This window comes from Bos indicus x Bos taurus, chromosome 9 (genome assembly GCF_003369695.1).
Source record: "Bos indicus x Bos taurus breed Angus x Brahman F1 hybrid chromosome 9, Bos_hybrid_MaternalHap_v2.0, whole genome shotgun sequence".
Classification (NCBI taxonomy): domain Eukaryota; kingdom Metazoa; phylum Chordata; class Mammalia; order Artiodactyla; family Bovidae; genus Bos; species Bos indicus x Bos taurus.
The window spans coordinates 28,904,774-28,928,173 of NC_040084.1; the positions used below are offsets into that span (position 1 = coordinate 28,904,774).

General features: G+C 40.0%; 1 protein-coding gene across 2 annotated transcripts in view; it reads right to left on the minus strand.

The window, feature by feature from the left end:
- HSF2 (heat shock transcription factor 2) overlaps positions 1-14,385 on the minus strand; it is a 39,820-nt gene extending 25,435 nt beyond the window's left edge. The window contains exon 1 of one of the 2 annotated variants that reach the window (XM_027551097.1): positions 14,189-14,385. In XM_027551097.1, coding sequence (XP_027406898.1) covers positions 14,189-14,281 — 93 coding nt within the window. In that variant the 5' untranslated portion in view covers positions 14,282-14,385. The remainder of the gene's footprint in view (positions 1-14,188) is intronic. The other variant, XM_027551096.1, reaches the window with a different exon arrangement.
- Between the last annotated feature and the right edge of the window lie 9,015 nt (positions 14,386-23,400).

Sequence of the window (23,400 nt, forward strand, 5' to 3'; positions counted from 1 at the left end):
AGAATTTCTGACAAGGGTGCCAAGATAATTCAACAGAGAAAGAACAGCCTTTTCAACAAACAACATCAGTAAAACTAGATCCTCACATGCAAAACAATGAAGCGGACACCTTATACCACATATAGAAATCAACTCAAAACAGATCAAAGGCTTAAACACGACAGCTAAAACTACAAAAATCTTAAGAAAAAACACAAGAGAACACAAGAGGGAAAAGCTTCATGACAATGTATCTGGCAATAATTTCTTAGGTAACACCAAAAGCACAGGGACCAAAAGCAAAAACAGACAAATGGGGCTATTTCAAACATACAAACTTCTATGTACAGAACACTATTAAGAGAGTGAAAGGACAGCCCACAAAATCAGAAAAATGATTTGCAAATCATATATCTGACAAGGGTTTAATATCCGTAACAATTACTTTTTTAAAACTCCTATAACTCAACAACAAAAATAAACTACCTGATTAGGAATGGGCAAGGACTTGAATGGGCTTCCCTGGTGGCTCAGTGGTAAAGAATCCATCTGCCAATGCAAGAGACTTGGGTTTGATCCTTGAGTCAGGAAGACCCCCTGGAGAAGGAAATGCAATCCACTCCAATATTTCTGCCTGGGAAATCCCATGAACCAGAAGAGCCTGGTGGGCTATAGTCCATAGACACGACGAGTTGGACATGACTTAGCCACTAAACAACAACAAATGACTTGAATAGACACTGTTCCCAAAAAATATATACAAATGGCCAATAAACACAGAAAAGATGCCTCGTATCACTAATCATCAGGGAAATACAAACCAAAGCCACAATGAAATACCATTTCACTCATCAGAATGGCTCTTAAAAAAAAAAAAATACAAAAACCTAGAAAATAATTGTTGGTAAGGATGTGGAGAAACTGGAACCCTTGTGCACTTCTAGTGGGAATATAAAATAGTGCACCCACTGTGGAAAACAGTATGGTGGTTCCTCAAAAAAATTAAACATTTTTTGTTGGTATTGGTAATGACCAATATATCCAAAAGAATTGAAAGCAGGGACTCAAAAAAGGTACACATATGTTTATAGTAGCATTATTCACAATGGTCAAAAGGTGGAAGAAACTCAAATGTCCACTGAGAGACGAACAGATTAACAAAATGTGGTACACACATACATTGTACAATTGACTATTATTCATCTTTAAAAAGGAAGGACACATGCCACAGTATGAATGAACCTTGAAGACATTATGCTGAGTTAAACTGGTCACAAGAGGACAAATACTGTATCATTCCATTTACCTTAGGTATCTGGAGTACTCAATTTCATAGAGACAGAAAGAAGAATGGTTACCAGGGGCTAAGAAGGAGGGTATTGGAAATTATTATCCAATGAGTACAAAGTTTCATTCTGGGAAAACGAAAAACATTCTGGAAATGGATGGTAGTGATGATCACATAACCAGTGAATGTACTTAATGTCACTGAACTGTACATTTAAAAATGGTTAAAATGGTAAAAATGGTTAATTTTAAACTAAAATGGAATAAAGATTCCAATAGTATAAAAATTCAAGAATTTAAAAATAAATTATAAAAATACACAAGATTGGGACTTCTGCGGTGGTCCAGTGATTAGGAATTCACCTTGCGATTCAGGGGATGGATCCCAAGACAGGGACCTAAGATCCCACATGCCAAGGAGCAACTAAGCCCGCATGTGTCAACTACTGGGCCCTCATGCCACAACTACAGAATCTGTACCACAAAGAGAGATCCCAAGGCTGCAACTAAGACCCGACACAGCCAAATAAATAAATACTTCAAAAAAAAAAAAAAAAGGACCTTTAAGAAAAAATTACAGAGGTTCAAATAGTGTTATAAAGATGTCAAGTCTCCTTATGTTAACCAATATATTAAATTCTGTCTCAATTTAAAAAAAGTTTTGGAGACAACATGAAGAGGTGCTACCATGACCAAATACTAGGCACTAAAGTTCATTTCATAAAGACAATTATGTAACAAATAGGCAAGAAAATACTGAAAACAATGGAGAGAGAGATGTTAATCCTATCCTTTACAGGTAATAGAATTATAGTGTTTACAAAATTTGATACTAAAGATGGATACTAAAGTTGGAATAGCTGAATGGACAGACTAGAGAGAACAGAAGCAGCAACAAATCTATCTGAGAATTTGATAAGTAATAATTAAGGGTAGCATTCAAACCATGAGGAAAAGGATTAGTTAATAAACTTTCCATTTGGAAGGAAAAAACAGAAGCTCACTGATAACTGAAAGCCACCTCACTTTTTATAACCAAGCTTCTGAAAGCACCATAAAAAAAAAAGAAAAAGAAGTCATAAAGGTAAAAATTAAAAAATTTATTCACGGGGACTGCTAGCTGCCTACCCTATCTTCAGATTTCTCTACTTTCTTATTTTTAAAACTAAAATTGTATATATTTAAGGTGTACATCAGTGGGCTTCCCTGGTGGCTCAATGGAAAAGAATCCACCTGCCAATGCAGGAGACAAGGGTTAAATCCCTGGGTTAGGAAGATCCCCTGAAGTAGGAAATGGCAACCAACTCCAGTACTCTTGCCTGGAGAATCCCATGGATAGAGAAGCCTGGCAGGCTATACTCCACGGGATCGCAAAAGAGTCAGGCATGATTTAGCAACTAAACAACAAGGTGTATATGATGATTTGACATATATTCTCACACACGGTGAAATAACTATTACAGCCAAGCTAATTCACCAACCTAAAAAGCTTCTGCACAGCAAAGAATAATCAACAGAATAAGATGGCAACTTAATGGAATGAGTGGAAATATTTACAAGTACTGCTACTGCTAAGTCACTTCAGTCATGTCCGACTCTGTGCGACCCCAGAGATGGCAGCCTACCAGGCTCCCCCGTCCCTGGGATTCTCCAGGCAAGAACACTGGAGTGGGTTGCCATTTCCTTCTCCAATGCATGAAAGTGAAAAGTGAAAGTCAAGTCACTCAGTCATGTCTGACTCTTATCAACCCCATGGACTGCAGCCCACCAGGCTCCTCCGTCCATGGGATTTTCCAGGCAAGAGTACTGGAGTGGGGTGCCATTGTACAAATATTTACAAATACAAATACATTGATAAAAGGATAATATATAAAACATAAAAAAGAACTCTCGCAACGCTAAAAAGACACACCCAATTAAAAAACAGGCAAAGATTTTGATCATACATTTTCCCAAAGAAGACATACAAAAGAGCAGCAAGTATGTGGGATACTCAAAATCACTGATGAGCAGGCTCCCCAGGTTAGTGGTAAAGAACCCACCTGCCAATGCAGGAGATATAAGTAACATGGGTTTGATCCCTGGGACAGGGAAATCCCCTGGAGGAGGGTATGACAACCCACTCCAGTATTCTTGCCTAGAGAATCCCATGGACAGAGAAGCCTGATGGGTTACAGTCCACAGACTCACAAAGAGTCGGACATGACCGAAGCGACTTAGCACGCACTGATTATCAGAGAAATGCAAATCAAAACCTCAATGAGGTATTATCCTATACTTCTCCGGATTGTTGTTGTTGATGTTGTTCAGTTGCTCAGTCACGTCCAACTCTTTGCAACCCCATGGACTGCAGCATGCCAGGCCTCCCTGTACATCACCATCTCCCAGAGCTTGCTCAAACTCATGTCCAATGAGTCAGTGACACCATCCAACCACCTCATCTTCTGTCACCCCCTTATCCTCCCGCCCTCAATCTTTCTCAGCAGCAGCGTCTTTTCCAGTGAGTTGGCCCTTCTCATCAGACAGTCAAACTAGCGGAGCTTCAGCATCAGTCCTTCCAGTGAATATTCAGGGTTGATTTCCTTTAGGACTAACTGGTTTGATCTCCTTGCAGTCCAAGGGACTCTCCAGAGTCTTCTCCAGAACCACAGTCTGAAGGCATCAATTCTTCAGCGCTCAGCCTTTTTCACTGTCGAGCACTCACACCCATACATGACTACCGGAAAAACCATAGCTTTCACCATACAGACCTTTGAAAGCAAAGTAATACCTCTGCTTTTAAATATGCTGTCTAGGTTTGTCATTGTTTTTCTTCCATGGAGCAAGCGTCTTTTAATTTCAAGGCTGCAGTCACCATCCACAGTAATTTTGGAGTCCAAGAAAATAAAGTTTGTCACTGCTTCCATTGTTTCCCCATCTATTTGCCATGAAGCGATGGGACCAGATGTCATGATCTTCGTCTTTTGAATGTTGAGTTTTAAGCCAGTTTTTTCACTCTCTTCTTTCACCTTCATCAACAGGCTCTTTAATTCCTCTTTGCTTTCTGCCATAAAGGTGGTATTTGCATATCTGAGGTTATTGATATTTCTCTCCACAATCTTGATTCTAGCTTGTGCTTCATCCACCCCACCATCATGTGAAATATGTACAGCATTTCACATGATGTACTCTGCATATATGTTAATTAAGCAAGGTGACAACATACATACAGCCTTGATGTATTCCTTTCTCAATTTGGAACCAGTCCATTGTTTCGTGTCCGGTTTAACTGTTCCTTCTTGACCTGCATACAGGTTTTCAGGAGGCAGGTCAGGTGGTCTGGCAGCCCCATCTCTAAGAATTTTCCACAGTTTGCTGTGATGTACACTTGTCAGGATGGCTACTACTAAAAAAAGATTTTTTTTAGAAAATAATAAGTGTTGGCGAGAAATGCAGTGAAAAGAGAGCCCTTGTGCACTGTTGGTGGGAATGTAAATTGGTAATGTCATTATGGAAAATGGTACTATATATTTCATAGTACCAGAACTACTATATGATCCAGGGGCCCTTCTGAGTATACACCCAAAGGAAATGAAATCAGTACATTTAAGAGGTATGTGTGCTCCTGTGTTCACTGCAGCATTATTCACAATAACCTCACAAAAACAACCTAAGTGTCCATCAAAGGAAGAATGGATAAAGAAACTGTGATATATATACGTGTGTGTATATATATATGTACACACACACATATACGTATTTATCCACAATGAAACTGCTCAGCCTTAAAAAATGAAAGTGATCCTGCCACCTGCAACAACATGGATGATGCTCTAATTTCATACTAACAACACAGTTTTGTTTGATGCTACAATTCTCAGTCCTTCTTACATATAGAGGTGGCCAAATAACATATCTGGCAAATACAATATAAGCAAGGGAAGAAGGTAGAGTCTCATACATGATAGAATGTACAACAAAACAAATAATGATTTTCACTTATTAGACTGGCAAAATTTTAAGTTTAGCAATAACCACTGTTATTAGGAAGTGGTTATTAAAATTTAAAAGTGCATACATCTCTCTCTATCTTAAAAGGACTTTCTCTCTACCTTTGACTTCTTCTTACACACCGTATCTGTCTTTTTATTCATTACATAAAACTTCCTTCTCCAATTCAGGCCCAGCTACTTACTCTCACTAAAAACTGCTTTCAGTTTTTCTCAGTTTACTCAAACTTTTTTCTAAAACGTCAAACATCAAGTTCAATACCTTCTTTTCAGTTCTCAACTTCCTACACCTCTCTGTAGCATTTCATTTGGGACTACAGACACTCCCCTCCTTAAATGCTCTGCTCTTATGGCTTTGAAACTATACATTGGGTCTCCTATCTCTCGTATTTCATTTGTCTTCCACCTATCAAGAGGAAGTTTGTTTTTTAGGTTTCTATCCTTTATCATGATACCTTTATACTCTTTCCTTAGGCAATCTCAGCCACACCAGTGTATCTAATTACTAACCTTATTACATATAATAATTATCACATCTATGCCTCTGCCCCTGAACCATATCAAATTTCCCCCTTGAATTATCAATCGTTAACATTTATACACCATGTTCTTTAATTTACTGAGTTACAGAACTTGATGTTCTTTAAAATTGAGACAATCTTCTCAACCTATTGTCTATTTCAAACCTATCATCCTACTCCCCCAACATCAACTTTTTCCTGTAGTTTCCATCCTGGCATGCCCTGTGCCCTCTAAATTACCCAATTAATTTTGTTATCAATACCAATATGGTAAATTAAAACCCCTCAATTCTAGCAGCTAATAATTTAAAGAGCAAAACTGTCATATCCAGATGCCTATGGATGTACACTTACAGAATCCAAAATCATAAAACGATTAGCTCACTGGTTTATTATCAATATACAAATGTTACCTGTATTTCTAATTACCAGCAATTGTTCAATTTATTTTAAATAAATTGAATATAAAATACCTATATTTTATTTTAGCTTTATTTATATTATAAATGATATTATAAGATATCTATTATATATTACCTATGTTATATATTATCTATACCTAGTAGTATATATAATTATATATTATAAAATATCTATATTTTATTGAGTATAAAACATCTATAAAGTCTAACAAAGATGTACAAGACCTAACTGCAAAAAAACATAAAACTTTATTAAGCAATAAATGAATTTAGAAATATGCCCTGTTCGTGGGAATACTCAATATCATAAATATATCTATTTTCCCTAATCTGATCTATACTTCTCAGTATAATTTCAATTAAAACTCCTAATAGATTTTTTTCAATAGAACATGATTTTAAAACATATATGAAAGAGCAAGAGTAGTCAAGACACTCCTAAGACTAGGCTGCCCTCCCAAAAGCAAGACTTTTTACAGAGCTACAGTAAATAAGACATATGACATGGGAAAAAGGATAAATTGGAACATTCCAATGGAACAAAATAGAGAACCTAGACCCCAAAAACACAATTTATCTACATATAATTTTGCTTGTAAGACAGGTAGCAACACAAATCACTAGAGGAAGAAGAAACTATTCAATAAGGGGGTTAAAACTACTAAATATTTATGTGGAGAGCAATGAAATGGATCAAACAAAAATCAATTCCAGGTAAATTAAAGATTTAGGTACAAAATGCAAACCTTTAAAACTTTCAGAAGGGAAAAAAAGAGAGATGGAAAAGCATCTCTCTCTCTTCGGGGTAAGTAAGCAAAAACATCTTGAAAAAATGAAAACTGTGGACCACAAAAAGGCAGATATATCATACTAAAATTAAGAACTTATATTCATCAAAATAAAGGGAAAAAAAAAAAAAAGACAAGCCACAACCAGGAGAAGGCATAGGCAACACATACATTCAAAAAACACACAGAATTATAAGAAATTTCTATAAATAATAATAGATAAACCACCCAATAGAAAAACAGTCAAACATTTCATACAATAGGACACACAGATGGCCAATAAATATGAAAAGATGTTTGAACACATTAATTATCAGGGAAATATAACCTCACTGAAATAGTATTTTATACTCACTAGACAGATAAAAATTCAGAAAAATGAGAATATCAAGTTTTGAAGGGACAAATTAATGGAAAATCTCATGCATGGCTCATAGGAGTACAAGATGATTTGACTTTGGAAAATAATTTGATCTTGAAGTTGAACATTTCATATCTTATTTTCCATAAATTCCACTCTTCAAACTACCTTAGAGAAATGTTTGCTTATATATACCAGAAGAGATACATAAGACTATTCATAACAGCATTTGAAATCATTGATCACCTCTTTCTTGAAACTATTTTCTTCCATTAACTGATATGACCTCACTCCTTGTGTTTCCTCCTTTCTTACCATTCCTTCTCAATCTCTTTTGCTGTTGTTTTTTTTTTTTTTCTTTTGTCTTTTATACTCTCTAAATATTGGAATACCCTATCTTTCAGGTCCTTCGATCTTCATCTATCTTGCTGAATGATCTCATCCAGTCCCATGGCTTTACCACCCGCATCCTCCAAACTCCACCTGGAATTGCCAGAGTTTTATATTATCGAAATAACCTATTCAACACTGCCACTCAAAGGTCCTGGAGTATAGACGTCATTCATGTTGTTCTCCTTTCCAACACTGCAGTTCCCTACCTACTTTGAAATAAGGTGTGACCATATGACTGAGTATGGTCAGTAAAATGCAAGCAAAACAGAACTCTCTTAAAGTAATACTAGTAATCTATTTGTAATCTCAAAGTTACTGTGGCCAAAGAGAATCCCACCTGTACTTCTCTGAATCTCCACATCTCAGCAAATGGTACCATCATCTATCCTTTGCTCAGACCATATATATGACTCATTTTAATTCTTTTCTATCCCTCAACTCCAGACAAATTTATCAGTAAGTTCTGTGACTTTGCTTTCAACATAGATATTATATCCAAAAGTTTCTCACCACCTCCACTATTATCCTAGTCTCAGCCACACTATTTTTGATACCTTAGAGGAAACCTATGTTTTCTATCTAGTTCCTTCATTTCCAATCTCCTTACCATGTCCTAAGACCCTATAACATCTGCTTCTACCTACCTCTCTCTCCATGATATCTAAAGATAATCCAACCACATGTGCCTTCTGCAACTGTACGAACACGCCATGCCCAAGGTCTTTACATTTGCCATTCCCTTTTGTCTATCTGGCCTATCCTTTCTAATCATTCAGATCTCTGCTCAAATGTCACCTCCCCAAAGAGGCTTTCCTCATCACTCTATTTAAAATATAATAAATTCCAGTCATTTTACAGGTTAGTCATGAATTTACTGCTCCAAATTCATTCTTTAGTGTCTGCTCTGCAAACATGGAGCTGAGTCTTAAGTATCTTTATTTTTTGTCAAGATGTTAAGCTTTGTCATAGAAGATACTATACAGATATTATAAGAGGGAGGGGCTTCCCCTCCTGGTTCCAGTGTGAACTTATGTTCCTGCTGTGTAGGTTCTCCAGCACATAGCTCTCGCAGTGCATGGGCGGCAGAAGCACCCTAAGGCCAGCTTCCCCCAACACTCCCTTTCCTTCGGGAGGCTTCAAACTGGAGTAGCTCTGGCCAGACATCTCCCCATGAACACCTTTCCTTGGTACTCGAGAGCACAGACAGATAAACATATTCCTAAAGGTTCAAGTAATAAATATTTTAGGCTTGCAGGTCATAAAGTCAGAACTCTGCCCCTGTAACAAGAAAGCAACTACGGTCAATAAGTAAATCCAGGGAGCTTGGCTGTATTCCAAATAAACTTTACTTATAAAACAGATGGTTGGCTCACAGACCATAATCTGCCAACCCCTGCCCTAAAAGGCATATTTCCCACAAGTTCTGAAGGATGGATTTCTAGTAAGTTCCATGAGTGTGGTATCAGTGACTTCTCTGCCATTTAGTGAGACATTGTATGGAGATAGTCTCTCTCCAACAAGGTCTCAGAACACGGGGGTAAGGGCTCTTACTTGGGCACTGGATCTTAAGCCTACCAGTGATGGCTGCTTCTTAAAACTACTATTCTTATATTCTTTAGAGTTTTCTTTAGTCTAATTCTCCTGATATAGTTAGTTAATCCTATTAAACTTTCCTCTGTTCAAAATACTTGTGTCTTCTGTCTCCTAATTAAACTGATACATTCTCCTTACGCTGCTTTATTTTGTTACTTATCACTAACTGAAATTATATTATTATTTGTGTTTGCTTACTTTTTAATTACTAGTGTCCTTCATTAAAATGTAAGCTCCATAAAGACTGCTAGTTTTTTCACTACTGAATGAATTCCTATTACCTAGGCACACTGTCTTGTCATAACAGATTCACAACTACTACTTGGGAGTGACTGAATGATGAGCCTTTGGTCACAGTGGACTAAATTATATTTTTATAATTTCAACTCTTGGATTATATATAACAAATGAAAAAATGAATGCCTCTTGTTTATATCTGCTCTCTCTCTCAAACACACACAACCCTAACTCACTCATATTGTTCTGTGTCTCTGTTTATGGTATTCCTTCAGTCTCTGCTTCAAAATTAGTAAATAAGCTCTTTGTACACAAAAATTCCACCTTACTGCTGTTTAAACTTGTGAAGTTTAAGTACTGTAACACAGAACTCTCCTGATACATTTTACCTTGTATCTCAGAAGGGTGGGAAGGATGGTAGCCTCTCTTCAGGCCTTACCTAAAGTTTCCAAAGAGTAGTAATAACGGTTTCTGCTAAGATTGGTACTCTTGGTTTAAAATGTCCAAAATAATTTTAATAATAATACTTCAGCTCCATTATTTTAAAATGGTTTTCAAAACAGAAATTGGTATTATTTTTTAAACAACCAGTCTATAATTTCTTAATGTTTACCAATCATTCCTTGTGAGCCTCTAGCTCATTCTCTCTTGTGTGCGTGCATGCTAAGTTGCTTCAGTTGTGTCCGACTCTGTGATTATATGGGCTGCAGCCTGCCAGGCTCCTCTGACAATGGGATTCTCTAGGCAAGAATACTGGAGTGGGTTGCCATGCCCTTCTCCAGGGGATCTCCCCGAACCCCAGCGATTGAACCCATGTCTTTTTTGTCTCCTGCATTGGCAGGCAGGTTCTGCACCACTAGCATCACCTGGGAAGTCCCATTCTGTCTTACTTATACAATAAAAAAGTACTTGCCAATGAATCGGTCAACTTTTCTGTAGGCTCATCTAAAGTGGATTTAACCTCTATTTTGCCATATTTGTGGCCTTTCTTGTTTTCACTGGAGAATACTGTAATAATACAATGTTTGCTGGGAAGGTCAAAACAATACCATAACATTGGTAAATCTAGGGATCTATTGTTCAAATTCATCCGAAACAAGTAGGAGACACTGGACAAATTTTAGTTTTGTTTCATTTCCCTCCTATTTCCTTGATTTGTTTCTGCTGACTTGAGATGGACAGGGAAATAGAAACTGCCATAGGGCACAAAAAGGGGAAACAAATGAGTAAGAAGTCTTTGGTGGAAATCACTTGTTGGTATTCTCAAGCAACCTGAAGAACTGAGACAAAGCTAACAACTCTGGTAAAACAATGACCTCCAGTTCTGTCCTTTTCTAATACTGCTTCACTTCAACACACACTGAGTATCATGTATCAGTAACAGTAAAGGCTGTTCCTCACTATCAATGGCAAGAACTTCCATTCAGCTTCCACAACCTCTTGTCCCTGAATATCAAGTTTCCCCAGTTGCTACCAAGCTAAACCTGTGCTTTCTGTTTAGGGCTCTGTTACATTTAAAACAGTTTTAATTTGTCCAACAGTACTATCTCTGTCCTTGATTCTGATAACAGACTTCCTATCAGAGCCAAAACAGCTACATAAAACTTTGAAGTTATAGGAAATGTAAGAACAAAAAAGAAAGGAAAAAGAAGTATCAATGAGGAACTTTGGGGGATGTACAACTTCTACTGAGTCTGTAACAGTATAAAATTTTGATTGGTGAGAATATTATATTTTTTAATTAATGACATGAATGGGGATATTTCATTTTTGTTATATTACAAACTTCAAGGAAAATTAAAGCTATGTAAGTCTTCAGGAATATTAAGCCAAACTTTTCAAACTGCAGTTGGTAAGAGTTTTCTCCCCTTGCCTTATACTCAAGCTACAGGAGTAAATTATTTTCCACAAGTGAAAACAATTACATAAAAGATTGCCTGGTTTCCAAAACATCTGCTATTTCTAAAAAGTCTTAATATGATTTTCACTCAGATAGTACAAATGCTAAATTACCTCAACAGAAGTCCAGCAAAACAAGTTTGAAGGAAACCAGAAACAACCATAAATAGCAACTTTTAAAAGATGAGAGTAAATTATTTTGGTTTTTCCATCTAGCATCATTGTTCAATTAAAGTTTTACCTTTCATTGTTAACAGTGTTTTTAAAAAATCTGTGGGAGCGTAAGACAGCTTTCCTAAGCTTAGCCCTAGACAGCATTAATCCAGAATTGTCCACTGACTTGTGGAAGTAACATTTTGATATAAGACTAACTATTCTAACAACTTGTATTACCTGCAGTGCTATTGATGGAAAATGATGTGGGAGATCAGAAATTTATATTAGAACCCTACCTCCAATAATGGTTAGCCTTGTATTTATAGATAATCTAACCTGCCTAAGTCTCAATCCTCATCTATATAATGATGAGACTAAACCAGATGATCTTTTAAGATTCTTTTCAAGCATCATTCTACCTTATTCTTTCCTACCACTTCCACTACATAGTCCATGGATTTCACTGCTTCATCAAACATTAAGTACCTACTGTGTCCCTTGGCACAGATACTGTTCCCTTCCCTCACTGAATTTGTTTTAACTGTCCCACCATGTATTAAAAAATGAGTAGCTAAAAAAGAAGCTTTGACTTAAAGGAAAAACTAAGAATGATTTCTAAGTGGCTTGTTTATCTGGCTTAGAATTCATAAAATGATGCTTTCATGGATTAGTATGAAACTCTACGGGGGCTTCCCAGGTGGAGTAGTGGTAAAGAATCTGCCTGCCAATGTAGGAGACGTGGATTTGATCTCTGGGTCGAATCAGGAAGATCCGCTGGAGTAGGAAATGGCAACCCGATTCAGTATTCTTGCCTGGAAAATTCCAGTGGACAGAGGAGCCTGAAGGGCTGCAGTCCATGGGGTCACAAACAGTCGGACATGACTGAGCGACTGAGTACCAGCAGCATTAAACTCTACATATTTGATACTGCCCCCAAAAAACATTATTAAAATATTCTGACTAATGAAAATCTATTAGACCTGCCACTGACGTACGCCTTAATTAAGACCAATTACCAATATATTTAGGTACTATTTCTTGGCAATAAAAACAAAGCACATCCAAGACAAATAGGTGTGATAAAGTCAGCAGGGAGTGGGCAGACTCTCAGTTCAGTCTTCCATGCACAAGGCTGAGTAACAGCAGTCCGTGCTGATCCATCCTTGTCAACTTTTAATCCTTATGACTGATGAAAAGCATGAGACATATGTTTATTTTTAAGTGTATACTGGTGGCTGGCTTCCTGTTTTCACCCCTTCTTTGTACAATTGCACAGAATTCATCAAATGTTTTAAATACAACATCCAGTTCATGATACTGACCTTGAGGAAAATTAAGTCATAGAGAGAGATAAAGAAAATGAACAAATGACAGCATGAATATGGTATATTGAGTAGCCAAAACTCAATATACTGCCCTCTGTCAATATGAAAGTAACTAATAAAACTGAAAATAGAGGAAAGAAATAAAGAAGGGAGCAAGAGGTAAGACAACATTTACTCAGCACCTAACAGGTGTCAGGCACTGTGCAGGCAGTTTTCACTTACTCTTTTCCAGACCTCTAAAACAAGATAATATCCAAAACAGATGAGTATCTACGATAAGAGAACTCCACCCCCCTTCACAAAATGATTCCATAGCTTAATATTCTAACGCAAACGCTCTGTTTATATAATAATCATTCTAATCAGAATCAGTATATGGAACTACAGGGGGGTCTTGAAGTAACTACGTAAACCATCAGACACTTGGGCCAAATGAGATAAGAAGCCTGTTTAGCGGCAGAACTGGGATCAAACCACTTATCAAGGCATCTATATACTACCCTGCCGGCAACAGTTTAGTGAAATTTAGTGATTCGTTTTTGCTCTTCACTATGTTATTCAGCACCTGTCCATTCGCACTTTTATTAAAAGAATCATTTAAAAAATCCGTTTACACAAATGGCTCAGAATCGTCAAAGAATAACGTGTCATTTTCTATAACACGGTATTTTTAAAACCTACGGATAAGCAATGCCGTCCTCACAATGATCTCAGATGCGAGGCGGGCTGTGTGTCTGTATTCAGGGACGAGAATCAGGTCGCGGAGGTGAAGACTGCCTTGCAGAAACCCCGCGTCGAAGATCCCGGCCGGGCTGCCCGGCCCCCAGCGAGCCGCAGCCCGCGAGCCGGGCGGGAGGACGAAGGATGAGTGTGCAGTAACGTGGCTCCCGCGCCCTGGGCTCGTCGGCCGCCCTGGCTCCGCCGGGCCGGTTCCGAACGCCGCCCCTGTCGGACCGTTACGGGGTCTCCCGGGCCGCGGAGCCCCGCGCGGGCCGCCCCTCCCCCACCGCGGCCTGAGCCCTCTGCGCCGGCCGGGACCCCCGCGGCTCCCCGCGCGAACAATACCGGGGTCCCCCGCGAGGCCGCACGCCGAGGCCCGCGCCACCCCGCCGCCCCCGCGCCGCGGGCCCTCGCAGAGGGCGTCGAGCCGCAGGCCGCGAGAGACAGCCCCGCGGGAGAGAGCGTGAGCGGAGGACGTTAGTCAGGGGGTTCGGAGGCCGCGGTGCCCTCACCCTTACCTGACTCCAGGTGATAAACTCGTTGGTGTGCGTTTCCTCCACAAGCGTCCACAGCTTGCTGAGGAAAGCCGGCACATTCGAACTCTGCTTCATTGTTAACGAGGCGCAGGAATTCCAGATTCTACACCCAAACGCGGCGGCGGCGGCGGCGGCGGCGGCGGCGGCGGCAGCTGCTGCCCGAGAACGCCCACAACGCAGGCGCAGCAGCTCCCGGGCCCCGCCCCCTCCCCGGCCCAGCCAGGCGCGCTGTGAGGCGGGGTGGCCGGGCAGCCGCACGTGACGGACAAGTCTCCAGTTCGGCCCGTGCGCACTGGTCCCGCGCGGGTCCCGTTCTCGGCCAATGCCAGGAGCCGACCGCGCAACAGAGAAAAGCGATTGGATGCTGCAGACGGGGAGGGGTGGGAGCAAAGCGGGGGCGCTGCCCTCTCATTCGCCCTTTATATGGGAGCTCTCGCCTTAGCGGACCTTGGGCTTGGGAGGTTGTGTTTGGTGGTTTCACGTGGGAGAACCTTTGGGTGTTTGGGCTATGGCTGGAAGGCTACAGAAAGTCCTCTGGGGCCTTTGAGTCGTAAGTTTGGTAGGCAAGGTTGTAGGCTGCGCTAGTCAGGCAGGAGGAAGTGTAATAATTCACGTGGGGAAAAAAACAGCTTTCAAGCATGACTTGCTAGGCCCCAAATTGAAACTGTCTTAAATATAATGACCCTTTTCCTTAAATTCTCATCGGGAAAAAAAACATTCCTTTAAAATAAGTTTATCAAAAATAGGAATTTAAATAACACACTCTTTACTGAGCATGTACTGCAGTGATCCAAGAACTGTAATAGGCAACTTACGTGTTTAATTCAGCAGAAATAGAATGCCCAGTATATGCCCAACGTAAAAAGAAATAGTATCATTTATTCTCTTTTAATCATTTAAAATAATTGTTCCTGTATGTCCTTTACAGATTTGGTATGATGGAAAAAATATTAGGCAAAGAGTCAGCATATGAGTTTAGACCCAGTTTCAAGGACACATTAGTGGATATTTAATTACACTGGTAGTGTGTGTAATTTAGGCAATCTCTTACTCTGTCTGTTCCAATCTTTCCCTTATTCTCATTGGAAATAAAACTCTTTTCACCCCTGTAGGAGAAGGCAATGGCACCCCACTCGAGTACTCTTGCCTGGAAAATCCCATGGATGGAGGAGCCTGGTAGGCTGCAGTCCATAGGGTCGCACAGAGTCAGACTCGACTGAGCGACTTCACTTTCACTTTTTCACTTTCATGCATTGGAGAAGGAAATGGCAACCCACTCCAATGTTCTTGCCTGGAGAATCCCAGGGGCAGGAGAGCCTGGTGGGCTGATGTCTATGGGGTCACACAGAGTCAGACACGACTGAAGTGACTTAGCAGTAGCAGTTCAACCCTGTAAGTTAATATCAATAACATAATCAGTTCAGTTCAGTTCAGTCGCTCAGTCGTGTCCTACTCTTTGCCACCCCATGAATCGCAGCAAGCCAGGCCTCCCTGTCCATCACCAACTCTCAGAGTTCATAATAGGTGTGAAAATACTTTGAAAATATAAAGGATTGTACAGAGTTTTAAAAATTTTTTATAAAAGTCAAAATTTGAATATAAGAATGTACAAACAAGTTGGAGATAATGAACGTTTTATAAGTAATTCAATGTAAAATTGTTTTTCTTCCTGGGTACATGTAATTTAATACAAGAAAAAAATACATACACTTTCCAACAAGCATATATTTATTGAAATTTGTTTTTGTGTTTAGCAACTGTTTGCTAAAACAAAATCAAATGTGTGGAGGGAGATATCCAATAAATGAAATAATATTTTATGAGCATTTATATAAGAGAACTTTCTAGGTGGCACCAACGTAAAGAACCTGCCTGCTAATGCAGGAGACATAACTGATTCGGATTCCATCCCTAGGTTGTTAGGATCCCTCGAGGAGGGAATGGCAACCCACTCCAGTATCCTTGCCAGGAGAATCCCATGGACAGAAGAGCCTGGCAGGCTCGTGTCCATAGGTTGCAAAGAGTCACACATGACTGAAGCAACTTAGCACAGCACATATATGCCCAGGGATTTACATATATCATTTAGTCCTCACAACAACCCAGTGCAGTAGGTCTTATTATCCCATTTTTCCAATGAAGATTCTGAGACTCAAAAGCAAATTTACCGGTATCACAGCTAGTGAACAAGAGAGGGTATTTACACCCAGGCTTTATAGAGTTTGAAATCCCATGTTCTTTCCATTGTATGATGATGACACCATCTCACAACTCAAGATGTTTATATTCTGATATAAGAAACAAGAGGAACACAATGATCATCATTAACATTTTAAAAAGAGCTACATTTGTAATAAAACCATTAAAGACAAGTTTAGAAAGACAGAGTTGAGTGAGTTAAGGTCATAAGGGAAGACTTCTCAGAGGATGGGGACCTTAAATTGGGTCTTGAAGTACAAATGCATTGGGCCTGCTAAAAAGAAGACAACACTGAGAGAAGATGGGAAGCCACAGTGTGGTCTGTCTGTGGAGATTGACAGCACAGGAGGTAATGTCTGAGTAGGAAATGTGGCCCTCTTTCATAGCACTGTACACTTCCATTCGAAAATAAAATGGTATGGTTAGACACAAGCAAAGACTCCTCTTTGGGTGTTCCACCTGTGTAGTTGTAGGCCTATGTTTAATAGAACTTCATACTTGATGTAAGGCTCCTCCTGTCACCATCTTGAAATTCTTATATTTTGAACAAGGACCCTGCATTTTCAAGCTGCATCGGGCCTCTCAAATTATGTTAACTGGTCTGCCTCCAATATATTACACTTATAGACCAGTGGTTCTCAAACTTAAGCATGTATCCAAATCACTTGGAGGTGGGAGATTGTCAATAGAGCAAATAATCAAGCATCACATAATGTTCATGAGGCCAGCTATGGGATTAAGTTATTAACCAGATAATGTGATGAGAGCACCAGGAAATAGATAATGTGTCTTAAAATCAAATGTCTGGAGTTTGAATGGAAACCATGTATTTTATAGTCTGAGACATACATGCTTTTTTTCTTTTATACCAATGTACCTCATACTTCAGCCTACATCAAAATCACTGAGGGCATCTGAAAAAAAATGACTGCCTCTTCTCTCGTTCCCCTGCTCTACTCCACACCTTGCTCAGCTCAGTAGATCTGGGGTTCAGGGTAAGAATCTGTATTTCTAACAAGTTCCTAGGTAATGCACATGGCGTTGGCCATGGGATCACAGTTTGAGAACCAGTGTTACAGAGGAAAAATAAGGAAACTGACTTTCCCTTGCCAATATTACAGATTTATTGCTATTCACCCTTCACCCCAATGAAATCCAGACTTCCCAGGAATAGTTTTAACTAATATGTTTTCTTTTTCTATGAACATAATCCTTAATATTTATTGTAATTAATAAACTCTGAAAACTTTAGAGATACTTGGGGGAAAAGAAAATCATTATTGGCTTAATTTCATTTAAATATAAAACTGAGAAGAGAAGAAAACCAAACCACAATTATTTGACACCTACAACATCCCACAGATAGCAGAAGAAACATATTTGAACCAGTGTCAACGGTTTTGAGATGTTTACAATATTAGAGGATAAAAATGTCACTTTCTTAAAGTGAATTGCCTCCTGTTGACTAAAAATTAGAGAAGTTGGAAATTTCCCGTGGTTCATTTGCAACCTGGAGTGTAAGATTTAGAAGATATAGGATAACATTAGAAAATATGAGTGACCCAGGCCTTTGCCTAGGAAATAGAAAAACATATTGTGTCATATTTGAAGCTTCAAAGTGTCTAATTCAAATTGTAAAAATTCTATCTAATTCATTACAGAAAACCAGTTGGAGTCAGCAGTGCAACCAGAACTAGCTTGCAATTATTATTTTCAAGAAAAGCAAGATAGAAGCCAAAGGTAAACTACATAGAGGTTTCCATCTACAATCCTGTCTGAAATTGTTTATTTTTTATCAATTTTGAAATGGCCTATGGGCCCTAAACAAATTACTCGACACCTCTAAGTCTTAGATTCTTATATATAAAATGTGAGTAAAAATACCTGTTATACTCACTTCACAGGGTAGTTTTGCGAATCAGATAAACTACTTCTTCCTCTAGTCCACCCTCATCTTTCTAAGACACAAATCTAAAAAGGTCACTTTCTGACTTAAAACTGTTCCATGGTTTCTTATAATTTTCAGAATAAATCCAAATCCCTTGAGAAGGCATAAAATGACCTTCTGTGATCTGGTGCCACCTACTATTCCAGGCATTATCTACCAGTCTTCAAAACATCTTACCCTTAACCACACCCGGTTCTTGTAGTTACCTTACTGATCATGTGCTTTCACACCTCCGCGTATTGGGTTGGTCAAGAAGTTCATCCGAATTTTTCTGTAACATCTTACGGAAAAACCCGAATGAATTTCTTAGCCAACCCAATATTTCCATGAGCTGTTGCCTCTGTGTGCAGAGTCTTCTTCTTCCCTCTTATTCCTAACCTTCAAGGTCAAGTACAATTCCACAGAGAAGTTGCCTTTCTCAGTCAAACTCTCCCTGATTACAGCATATTGTAGTTATTTAGTTACATGTACTTTTGTCATACTAAACTAGAAACATTTCCAACATAAAGACTAAAAGATTACATTCATTCTCATCTACAATGGCTATCACAGTGCTGGTACACATAAAACTCTCAGCAAGTATTTGTTGGATTAATCAATGAATGCATCAACAGATGAGTGCTAACCCTCCTTTTAATCTTCCATGACCCCCAGATTTGGATGACTTGTTCCTCTGCTGTGCCCGCATAGCATGAGGAGCTTGACCTTCATGGTATATATTTCCCAGCAACCCTTGCTAGGTTGATAGATTGTGCTTACATTGTTCAGTCTTATATCTTTAGTAGTAAACACAGTGCTATAGTACAGGAACAGCTCAATAAATATTTGTTAATGAATAATTTTAGTTTCTGATACCTTTTGCATAAAATATACTCTACCCAATAATAAAGAAACACCCTACAACTTAGTAGGGCTCAGTCTATACAAAATTTTAGTTTTTAGGAGAAGCGAATGAAGAGAAGAAGAACTTAAGGATAGCTAAGCTGAAAGACATGTGATTGAGGAGCAATTAGTGGAGTAAATATCAGAATCTTGGAAATGTCAGAATGAAATGGAATGTCATAGAGTCCCAGGCTTCAGGTCATCTGTCTTTGAAACAAGCAAACCTTTGGTGATAGTGGCAAAGTGCTTAAAGACCCTTTAGTAGGTTTTCGAATAAGTATAGAGCCGGCACACTATGAAAGTTAATTTCTTAAAATTTTCAAGAAGGTCAAAGAAGAGGCTTCTTCTTTTTTTTTTTTTTTCCCTAGGACTGCAGCTTGAATGTAAACGGGACTGTCTGGAGGAACTTTTTAAGTCGGAGATGTGTAGGTACCAGCCTTGTGCTGGCGCCGCTCCACATGAAACTTCCATTGTATGCCACCTATGATAGAATCTAACCAGTCACCCAACAACAGTGACAAACTGGCCCAGATTTGCCCAGGACTTGACCATTTAAGTACTGCAAATCCTATGCCCCAGGTACTACTTCACCCCGAGGCAAACCTGGATGGTGGATCACCCGAACTCCAGCCTCTTCAAGCTACTGATGTTATACAGGAAGCAGGGACTCATCAAACTAAACCAAGTGACTTGTATAGCAGCTGGTGTGTGCTGTGTGCTAAGTCACTTCAGTTGGGTCTGACTCTGTGTGATCCTATGGACCGTAGCCTGCCAGGCTCCTCTGGTCCTTGGGATTCTCCAGGCACGAGTATAGGAATGGGTTGCCAGGCCCTCCTCGAGGGATCTTCCCCACCCAAGGATTGAACCTGCATCTCTGACATCTCCTGAATTGCCAGGCAGGTTCTTTACCAGTAGTGCTACCTGGGAAGCCCATATAGCAGCTAGAACAAATGAAAGATCTGCAACTTTAATGCATTTCTTAGCCTTTCTGGATGCAAGTTACTTTTCCCCAGAAACCCAATAGGCAGCTGATAAATAGAAGGAATATATGAACCCCACAAGCCAATATCCTGGTGGAGGCCCAAACCCATGCTGAAAGATGATGATAAGAAAGAGAATATAAAAGGAGTGCAAGCAGTAGAAAAAATACAGAGAAAAAAAAATATAGTAGCCTGGGTCATGACCTGTGACTCAGGTCTTCCACTAACGTTCTAGTTTCCGTTCACCTGGGACTGATTTTGCTCCCAGTGTAAGTGGTAGCTAGGATAGAAGGTGTTTTGACTTCATCTTTCTAGATCCTTTTAGACAGTGGGGTTTTATTCATTTTATTCAAATTATTTGCTGGTGGGGATCTGAGCCCCTTCAATGATTAAATGAGTTGGGTTTTATGGCTTGTGGGGGCTTCCCTAGTAGCTCATCTCGTAAAGAATCTGCCTGCAATGCAGGAGACCCTGGTTCAATTCCTGGGTTGGAAAAATCCCCTGGAGAAGGGATAAGCTACCCATTTAAGTATCCTTGGGCTTCCCTGGTGGTTCAGATGGTAAAGAATCCGCCTGCAATGCGGGAGATCTGGCTTGAATCCCTGGGTTGGGAAGATCCCCTGGAGGAAGGCATGGCAACCCACTCCAGTATTCTTGGCTGGAGAATTCCCATGGACAGAGGAGCCTGGCAAGCTACAACAGTCTATAGGGTCACAAAGAGTTGGACACGACTGAGCGACTAAGCACACACATATGGCTTGTGTACAGAAATGTACCCATACCTTGAACATAAGACTGAATGGGAGAAATCTGTTTCAGTGAGGAGGTAGCCACTGTCAGAGATGTGTGTGGTGATCTGAAGGGTGTGTAGGAAGAGGTAGCAAATGTTTGTTATCTGCTTAATTTGAAGCTGAGTACAATGAACAGCATCGAGGGACCAAGTGGAAAGGGAAATGTCCTTTCTAGTCTCTGGGCTCCCAGTGCAGGTTCCGAACAGCAGAGATCAAATTGAGGCCTATTAGGATAGAGTTGAATCAAACTGGAATCAAGATTGCCAGGAGAAATATCAAGAACCTCAGATATGTAGATGACACCACCCTTATGGCAGAAAGCAAAGAACTAAAGAGCCTCTTGATGAAAGTGAAAGAGGAGAGTGAAAAAGTTGGCTTAAAGCTCAACATTCAGAAAACGAAGATCATGACATCTGGTCCCATCACTTCATGGCAAATAGATGGGGAAACCGTGGAAACAGTGGCTGACTTTATTTGGGGGGGCTCCAAAATCACTGCAGATGGTGACTGCAGCCATGAAATTAAAAGATGCTTACTCCTTGGAAGAAAAGTTATGACCAACCTAGACAGCATATTAAAAAGCAGAGACATTACTTTGTCAACAAAGGTCCGTCTAGTCAAAGCTATGGTTTTTCCAGTAGTCAGGTATGGATGTGAGAGTTGGACTGTGAAGAAAGCTGAGCGCTGAAGAATTGATGCTTTTAAACTGTGGTGTTGGAGAAGACTCTTGAGAGTCCCTTGGACTACAAGGAGATCCAACCAGTCCATTCTAAAAGAGATCAGTCCTGAATATTCATTGGAAGGACTATGCTGAAGCTGAAACTCCAGTACTTTGGCCACCTGATGCGAAGAACTGACTCATTTGAAAAGACCCTGATGCTGGGAAAGATTGAAGGCAGGAGGAGAAGGGGATGACAGAGGATGAGATGGTTGGATGGCATCACTGACTCAATGGACAAGAGTTTGAATAGGCTCCTGGAGTTGGTGATGGACAGGGAGGCCTGGCGTGCTGCAGTCCATGGAGTTGCAAAGAGTTGGACACGACTGACCGACTGAACTGAACCAAACTGAGGATAGAGTTGAATGACTTCTGACCTTTCAGAGAAAAGTTTTGTAATGTTTGTACGCAGGATCACGTTAATTAGTGGCAGAATTCATAACTAGAAAGCCCTTATATATGGTTATTGTTAGACTTGGCTATGCTGCTGCTAAGTTGCTTCAGTCGTGTCTGACTCTGTGCAACCCCAGAGACGAAAGCCCACCAGGCTCCACCATCCCTGGGATTCTCCAGGCAAGAACACTGGAGTGTGTTGCCATTTCCTCTCCAATGCATGAAAGTGAAAAGTGAAAGTGAAGTAGCTCAGTCGTGTCTGACTCTTTGTGACCCCACGGACTGCAGCCCACCAGGGTCCTCCGTCCATGGGATTTTCCAAGCAAGAATACTGGAGTGGGGTGCCATAATTTACTTTAAAATACTGCTGTTTGAACAATGATATATAGTATGATAGTTTGGTGTAATTTACAACCTAAGGGCAGTTTGAACTGTGGTGTTGGAGAAGACTCTTGAGAGTCCCTTGGACTGCAAGGAGACCCAACCAGTCTAAAGGAGATCAGTCTTGGGTGTTCATTGGAAGGACTGATACTAAAGCTGAATCCCCAGTACTTTGGCCACCTCATGCGAAGAGTTGACTCATTGGGAAAGACTCTGATGCTGGGAGGGATTGGGGGCAGGAGGAGAAGGGGACGACAGAGGATGAGATGGCTGGATGGCATCACTGACTCGATGGACGTGAGTCTGAGCGAACTCCGGGAGTTGGTGATGGACAGGGAGGCCTGGCGTGCTTCATGGGGTCACAAAGAGTCAGATACCACTGAGTGACTGAAGTGAACTGAAGGGCAGTTAGTTAACATTTGAATTACCCTAATTAGGTATGCAGACATCAGGGGTGGTTAGTTAGCACTTGAAAGATTAAGCAAAGCTCACTCTCCAAAGGCTGTATCCTAATTTTATTAAAAAAAAAAAAATTAACCAACACCGAAAGTTTTGTTAATTAGAAAAATGGATGTGGAAATGATTTTTCCTTGATGAAATGACTGAACTTCAGGTGTCAACTAGAAACAGAAAGCCAGTAGGCTCTCTGCTTTGAACTATACTGGGCAACAAGGTATAGTGAGCCAGCAGCCTCTGCCCTTGGGTAGGGGCTCTAACCTTAGGACTCTCCTAAATCATGTATTCGGGGTACTTTTCAGACTTGTTCAGAATATTCCTGTAGCCTAGATCAAAAGGAAGAGAGGCCCACATAAATATTTTAAAACCTTTGAAGATCACAAATCAAATTAACAAACTATAAAACCAAGGTAGAATTCTTCCTACCCTGACAAATATAGCTTCAT